The following is an 8,342-nucleotide window of genomic DNA, read 5'->3' as shown; positions in this document are numbered from 1 at the left end:
TGATGGTCATGTGATCAAAATTCAAACTCTTGGCAACTGACTATTTATGATGGTTGCAATGTCCTGGGGTTACATGGATCACCTTTGGAGACTTTCTGACAAAGTCAATGGGGAAGCCAGATTCACTTAACATCCATTTACAGTGAGTTACTTAACTGTGGCAAGGTCGTAAAATGGGTAGGGTTGCCAGGTCTGCTTCCCAAAAATAGCGAACAAGCGGGGGGGGGGGGGGTTAAGTAGTAAAAAAAGTAGACTGTACAGCTTTAGATTACGTACCATTTCATCATAAAGCTTTTGAATAAAAAAAATGTCCACTATTTTGTGAAAAAAAATAGTGAACATAATGTGAAAAAAGTGGACTGTCCACTCAAATAGTGGACACCTGGCAACCCTAAAAAATGGGGCAAAATTCACTTAACAAATGTTTCACCTAGCAACAGAAATATTGGGCTCAATTGTGGTTGTAAGTTGAGGACTACCCGTATTTCATTTTTACAGCAGCAAAGGGTGGCTAATGCTTTCTGCTTGAGTGAGCTTGATTTTCCACTTCTTGAATTGCGAGATAAAAATAGATAGATAGGCCTTCATAAAAAAAAAGCTCTAATCGTGTCATATTGCTGGCCTCAAAAGTGCTGGGCAGATTGCAAAGCCGAGCCGTACAATTCCGGACGAGGATCCGGACTGGGAGAATTTGCTACCTTTTAATTTGTCTTCTCGCCCGCCTTCGGTCTTTTCCCGCCTCTTGCTTTTTGCAACCGCGTCCGCGGGAGGCGTAATTTAAAAAGCTGCTGCACCTCAACCAGTCGGGAGCGGTCGGGCGCACCGGCCGGCCGTCGCGCAAGAGGACCAAGAGAGAACCGGGCGCCCAAAAGACCCGCGACTCCTGAGTTCCCGCCTACAGTTTGCTTTGAAAGGTGAGGGGCCGCCTGCTATCGCCCGAAGGCCTGCCTGCGCGGACCGCGCGATCAGTTTTATCCCTCAAAACTGACGAAAGGAGGGGAGATTTAAAAAGAAGAAGAAGAAAAATGGGAGGAGATGGCAACTGGAGAGGGCTGCAGGGTGCTTGGAGGAAGATGAGAAGTTCTCATTCAAGGGTGTCCAACTTTGGCAAGTTTAAGATTTGTGGGACTTGCAGAATTCTCCAGCCGGCCATGCCAGCTGGGGAACTCTGGGAGTTGAAGTCCACAGGGGATTGGACTAGATACAGGGGTCCTCAACCTTGGCCACTTTAAGACTTGTGGACTTCAACTCCCAGAATTCCTCAGCCAGCTTTGCTGGCTGAGGAATTCTGGGAATTGAAGTCCACAAGTCTTAAAGTGACCAAGGTTGAGGACCCCTGGACTAGAAGACCTCCAAGGTCCAACTCTTATTCTGTTTAAAAAAAAAATCTTGAAGTTGCCAAGGTTGGACACCTCTGTTCTAATCCATAAGGAGCCTGGAAATCGGAGAGCGCCAGAGAAGAGGGAGGCGAGCATCCAGCCTGTTGGCGCTAACCAGAAGCATTTAAACTGAGCAGATCAGTACAGGCATTTCTTTTCCTTTTCTTGAAGGAATCTGGATTTTTTTTGAGGAAACAGTGGGGTAGTTATAGATTTGCAGTGGAAGACATCTGTATGAGAGGGAGAAAAAGAGGGAAAAGGGAAGAGACATACAAAGAGAAGGCAAGTATTTGGGGGAATGCTTTTTTTTCTAGCCACATCCCAGTTCAGTATTGAGTTGTATGGAGAAATTGGGGAATTTACAGCAGGGGGATTCCTTCCTTGGGAACGGATTGCAGACAGGAGAATGGATGAAGTAGGAGATGTTACCTGCTTTTGGTTTTGTCTAGAAGAGATTCAGCAAGTAATTGGTGAAGAAGGCATGGGGTGTGCTTCAACAAAACCCCAAATTTGTGTGATGAAAAGGATCTCTCTCTTTTTCTCTTTGCAAGGGAACACCTGTTTCTTGCCCACTGAAATCAAAAGATCCGATTTATATTTAGCCTTGCAATCGTGGTAAGTTTTCAATCAAAGTATTGTAGGCTGTGTTACCCATGGATTCATGTGTGAAGTTACATTGCATGCTTTACAGGTTGTTTTTTTTTCTCCAAATTATTTGACATAAATAGAAACTGGATCCAGGACAAGGCAGAAGCAAATATAAAGAAAATAATAGTACATATTTATGCAAATGAACAGCATATTTTAAATTCAAAAGGTGGATTTGATCAGTTTTCCTGACTAGCCCTCTGGACAGCATAAAGTAGCATTCTTGCCTCCGCAGCTGCTGTAATAGGGACTTTAAAAGAAAGAAAGTATCCTGTATTCCGTACTGTTATTTATAGATCTATTATATATATAGATAGATTATTTATAGCTTTACTCTGAAAGGAAACCAATTCTTTCTGTCAAGTTTGTTAATTCCTGGATTGAGACAATCTGCTTCAGCCTTAGGTTATCTTTCCATTCAAATCGTAAATTGAGGTAGTCCTCAACTTAGGACAAGAATTGAGCCCAAAATTTCTGTTGCTAAGTGAAACATTTGTTAAAGTGAATTTTGCCCCATTATATGACATTTCTTGTCACAGTTGTTAAGTGAATCACTGCAGTTGTTAAATTAGTGACATGGTTATTAGGTGACTCTGGCTTCCCCCATTGCCTTCACTTGTGAGACGGTCGCAAAAGGTGATCACATGACCCCGGGACGCTGCAACTGTCATAAATATGAGTCAATTCCAAGCATCTGAATTTTGATCACATGACCATGGGGATGCTGCAATGGTCGTAAGTGTGAAAAATGGTCATGTCACTGTTTTTAGTGTTGTCATAACTTTGAATGGTCACTAAATAAACTGTTGTAAGTTAAGGACTATAGTACCTGTAATGTTTTATTCCACAAACTTGTTTAGCCAACATCCATTTTACATAAGTAATTAATTAATTTGATTGTTGTAAACCATTTAAAATGGCTGTATCAACACAAAATCAGAGTACAAATTCATTCATTAATAATAATTGCATAATGAATTATATTCTTTAAAGATAGCTTTTGAAATCTCTCCCAGTTTTTTGTGATGCATAGTGTTGTTTTTAACTTGTTTTGCATCTGTTATATTTTTAATAAGGCATTGGAAGCTATTCTCCTTTCTACGTTGGTGGATTTGAGCAACCTATAAGCCCTGAAAATTCATTAATTAAAACATAATATTTTACGTAGATTTATTTGGACATGCAAATAACAACCTAGTATCTTTTTTCATTCCATTATGGATACAAAGTGAGAAATGCTTTGGTTTCTCAGTTAGTATATTTGTGATAATTAATGCATCTATGGTCAGGATACTCTTTCTATTACAGGTATCCTCAATTTACAACAATTCATTTAGGGACCATTTTAAATTATGACAGCACTGAAAAAAGTGACTTATGACCATTTTTCACACTTACAACTGTTGCAGCATCCCTATGGTCATGTCAACATTCAGATGCTTGGCAACTGCTTCATATTTATGATGGTTGCGGTGTCCCGGGGTCATGTAATCACCTTTTGTGACCTTCTGACAAGCAAAGTCAATGGGGGAGCCAGATTCACTTAACAATGGTGTTACTATCTTAACAACTGCAGTGATTCACTTAACACCTGTGGCAAGAAAGATTGTAAAATAAGCAAAATTCACTTAAAACTGTCTCATTTAGCAACAGAAATGTTGGGCTCAGTTGTGGTCGTAAGTCGAGGACTACCTATATTCATATCTATCATAATTTTTTAAAAATCCCCTGGCAACTATATTGCTATCCCTAGAAAACAATTGCAAGAGGCAGTCCTGAAGAATGAATTGTACAATGTCATATTTATTATCATGTTGTTGTTGTTGTTAGTTGCAAAGTCGTGTCCGACCCATCGCGACCCCATGGACAACGTTCCTCCAGGCCTTCCTGTCCTCTATCATCTTCTGGAGTCCATTTAAGCTCACGCCTACTGCTTCAGTGACTCCATCCAGCCACCTCATTCTCTGTCGTCCCTTTCTTCTATTGCCCTCAATCTTTCCCAGCATTAGGCTCTTCTCCAGTGAGTCCTTCCTTCTCATTAGGTGGCCAAAGTACTTGAGTTTCAACTTCAGGATCTGGCCTTCCAAAGAGCAGTCAGGGTTGATCTCCTCTAGGACTGACCGGTTTGATCGCCTTCCAGTCTAGGGGACTCGTAGGAGTCTTCTCCAGTACCATAATTCAAAGGCCTCAATTCTTTTGCGCTCAGCCTTTCTTATGGTCCAACTTTCACAGCCGTACGTTGCAACTGGGAAAACCATGGCCTTGACTATACGTACTTTTGTTGGCAGGGTGATGTCTCTGCTTTTTAGTATGCTGTCTAGATTTGCCATAGCTTTCCTCCCCAGGAGCAAGCATCTTTTAATTTCTTTTTATTATCATAATATCTCATTAATATTAGTGATTTCAATGAAATTTCCACCTTAAGTTTGTGTGTTGTCTTAATCTTCATTGTTAAGATTCTAGGTCTGATATACCAGTTAGTATGTGCCTCTTTTCAAAAAATTTGGGATTTTATTTTCTTTGTTTATTAACATTTTAAAATCATTCAATAACTAAAGGTTTCTGGGTGGTTTACAATAAGATACACTAAAAATATAGTTTAATAAAATTTTAGGTTATGCAGTGGTTGAATGGGTAACTTGAATATTGGAGTTAAAAGCATACTTGTTATTTTTTAAAAAATAATCTATGTTGACAGTGTATTTATATGGAGACATAAAACTGTTGTACAAAAGAATGATTAAAAGTAAATAAGTAAAGATTTTAGCTGAATTTTAAAGAATAAGTTTCTACTGGATGTTAATGATGTTTGTCAAACAAATCTAGTAGTAGGCATTTTCAATGGAATTTAAACTTCTATATAATAAACCTGTATCAATTGTGTGTATTGTATATTTGTTGTATATTTAAATAATATACCTTTTAATTATCATAGCCACAAATGCTTCCACAGAAGCTTATCAATCAAGAAAAAGTGGTGGTGTTCTCAATCATACAATCTTAGAGATATAGAACTAAAGAAAAAAGGAATAGAATAAAGAATGTAGCTTGGCATCCTTTTCTTAAAAAATAAATGTGTTCTTTTATTGTGGTTGAGGGTGTTGCTAAAACATTTCAGTTTCTGGTATTACATTTTCCATTTTCACAGCAGGGAGTGATTATTAAATCTATTTGCTTCTATGGAACAGTCATGTGGCAACTGCAGGCACTAACAAATAGCAATAATTGGTAAATATTATGGAACCGTTTCCATAAATTATTCATTAACATTAACTATCAGTTCTGTAGCAGAGATTTTATTCTTTCTTTAGCCTAGTTAAAATGTGAGAATTTTAAATGAAACTTTTATTATGGAATGAAACTGCTTATAAACTGGCATATTATTTTTGTCTTAATAGACCAAAGAACACACTCAGTTATGGACTGGGGAGCTCTACAAGCCATCTTAGGAGGTGTAAACAGACACTCCACCAGCATTGGGAAAATCTGGCTCACTGTCCTGTTTATTTTCCGTGTCATGATTCTTGTGGTTGCAGCAGAAAAGGTCTGGGGAGACGAGCAGCAAGACTTTTCTTGTAATACCCTACAACCTGGATGTAAAAATGTCTGCTATGATGAGCATTTCCCACTTTCTCACATTAGACTTTGGGCTCTCCAACTTATCTTTGTCTCTACTCCTGCTCTGTTGGTGGCAATGCATGTGGCATACAGAAAACATAAGAAAAAACAGGAATATAGAGACAGAAAGATGGATGTCGAAGATCTCAAAAGACAAAGGTTTCATATCGAGGGTCCCCTATGGTGGACATACACTAGTAGCATTTTTTTCCGAATTATCTTTGAGGTAGCCTTCATATATATATTTTACTACATTTACAGAGGATATCAAATGCCTCGGGTAGTGAAATGTACTGATTTTCCTTGCCCAAATACAGTTGACTGTTTTATTTCCCGACCCACTGAAAAAACTGTATTTACTATTTTCATGCTTGCGGTTTCAGGCATTTGCATGTTCTTAAATGTACTTGAATTATCTTATTTACTATTAAAGTTTTGCACAAAGAAGCCAAAAAATGAAAATTTAATGCCTAATCATTAGATGTGTATATTATTGATATTTTATTTTACATTAATTGTGAACATAAGTCAACAATACTTCCAGTCATCATGAAAATTGTATGGAACCTTATTTTAACAGCCATATTTATATTGTTGGAAGAAAAGTAAAACCAAATTTTGCTACTGAAATTATTCCAAAAATGATGCTTCTAAACAGTTAATTTGTTTTTAATGACTAGATAACATTCTAAGTGCTTTTAAATCAATTGGCTAATATCCATCTTCTAAATTCATTATTTAGTATATGCCCACAATCCTCAAACACATCTATAATATGTGTCAGGATCTTCCAATATTAAATTTATACAAAAGGCTTGGATTTAATTGTTATATTGGCTGGTTTATTGGACTGTGAGAATATACTTAATTCAGGAATTTTGATATAATCTGTTTGTTATACATATTATTGTTTGTTTAACTGTTAAGAATATGAATTGCTGTTTCTAACCACTTCTCCAGTTATTTTACTTATAATAATGGTATTTTTACTACATTGTTCACTTAATTATATTTCCCATACCTGGACATTTGCTGTTACTGGAAGAGTTAAATAATATGTTGTAAACTATGCTTAATAAATAAAAAATAGTGCCAATTAAGCTGTGAAACAGCATTGGTAGTTGCTTGAAATGTATGAAAGCAACACTGGTTTGATAAATATTTTAACACCATGCAGAAATGCTTATTTGCACAATGAGACAAAGGTAACTTAGTGAAATAGCCTGGCTTTAAGACAATAAGTATTTATACACTTTGTATATCAAAACTATAATAGAAATTCCATTTGCGTAGCATGCAGAGCTAGAATAGTACATTTAGAATAGTACAGAAATGGAACAATTTCAGTACAAAAGTAGAAATAAAATGTTACACAGATTAATGAAAATATGAGACTCGACACTCAAATTAAGTAATCCTATACAGGTGTCAAAAAAAACAGGAAAACTAGTAACATTCAGAAGGAAATAAACCTTGAGCTTAATAGTTTTAATAGATCTTTGGTTACAACAGCAGTTGATCCTGAAATTTCCATCACTAAGTAATGTGGTCCCCCATCCTGTTCATGTCGGAGGCACGCGTTTAAGGTACAGGTTGAAAAGATTAGTCAGTGACATCACTGTTGCCCAGGTAACACCCTTGGAAACTCCTTTCATATCCCCGTCAAGCAGTTGGAGCAAGAGATGGGAGTTCACTCCGCTGTGCAGCAGCACTCAGGTCTCAAACGTGGGCTTGCTAACTCCCAACCCAGTGTCCTAACCACGTGAGTCAACATGCTCCAAGTAATGTGGTTTTAGAATGCAAATGACTGCATTGCTTAGCAATGTCATTTCCAGCAGTCCTGTTGCTGTCATTGAAAGAGGAATATGAGCCATTAAGGATTTCCTAACAACTTCCTGCCAGCTTCCAACAAACAAAAAATGTGTAAGCAAATGCCAGGTGACTCAAAAGGAGAAGGGTGGCTGGGTAAATGGCTGCATGTCAGTGCCAAGCCCAAGGACAATGCAACAAAATCCAATCAAGTCCAATCCTTTATCTGCTTATATCTAATGGACAGAATCTTGCCAAACTAAAGCTATAACCTTCTAACATACTGGATACCGTGTTTCCCCAAAAGTAAGACCCAGTCTTTCTTTTGGGTTCTGAAGTAAGCACTAGGATTTACTTTCAGGGAGGGCTTATTTTTTGCCGCTACTATGGTAGTAGGCCACAAGCACTTAGGCGTGGGGCAGGGCCTGTGCATGGGGTAGAGAAGCAATGCAGCGGCGAGAATGGCGAACCAGGTACATTACTAGGGCTGGAGGGCGGGGCACATGCCCTTCCTGTGCCAGGCCAGGCCCTACAGCCCCAGAGTGGCCGTGCTGGGCGACGGGCAGGGTGGTGAGATGGGGGTTGCTAGGTTGACCAAAGCGGCAGGTGGAGCACTGGAGGCTCGGAGGGAGGGTGGTGAAGCAGGCAGGCGGGCCATTGGAGAGGGCAAAGCAGCTCGGCCGAAAGCAGCTGCGGAACAAGTGGGGCAGGTTCCCCCCTCACCTGCCCATTCTCTTTATCACCCCCGAGCCAGACTTTGCAGCTCTGCCTACGAGCCACCAAAGCGGCAGGTAGAGGCTTGGAGAGGGAGGGTGCTTAAGCGGGCATGTGGGAACTACTTTGGAAACATGGGAAAACTATTTTTTCCCACCCAAGTTTTTCCCTTTA

General features: G+C 39.0%; 1 protein-coding gene across 1 annotated transcript; it reads left to right on the top strand.

Moving 5' to 3' along the window:
* Nucleotides 1-5,445: 5,445 nt before the first annotated feature.
* On the top strand, nt 5,446-6,626 carry LOC107286117 (gap junction beta-2 protein). Its single transcript, XM_015814413.1, has one exon. It carries the CDS (start codon nt 5,446-5,448, stop codon nt 6,124-6,126), a length of 681 nt encoding a protein of 226 aa, XP_015669899.1. The 3' UTR covers nt 6,127-6,626.
* The last annotated feature ends 1,716 nt before the right edge of the window (nt 6,627-8,342 follow it).

This window comes from Protobothrops mucrosquamatus, unplaced genomic scaffold (genome assembly GCF_001527695.2).
Source record: "Protobothrops mucrosquamatus isolate PMUCROS unplaced genomic scaffold, P.Mucros_1.0 scaffold249, whole genome shotgun sequence".
NCBI lineage: Eukaryota > Metazoa > Chordata > Lepidosauria > Squamata > Viperidae > Protobothrops > Protobothrops mucrosquamatus.
The sequence above is the reverse complement of the archived record's forward strand: the minus strand, read 5'-3'. Positions and strand labels throughout refer to the sequence as shown.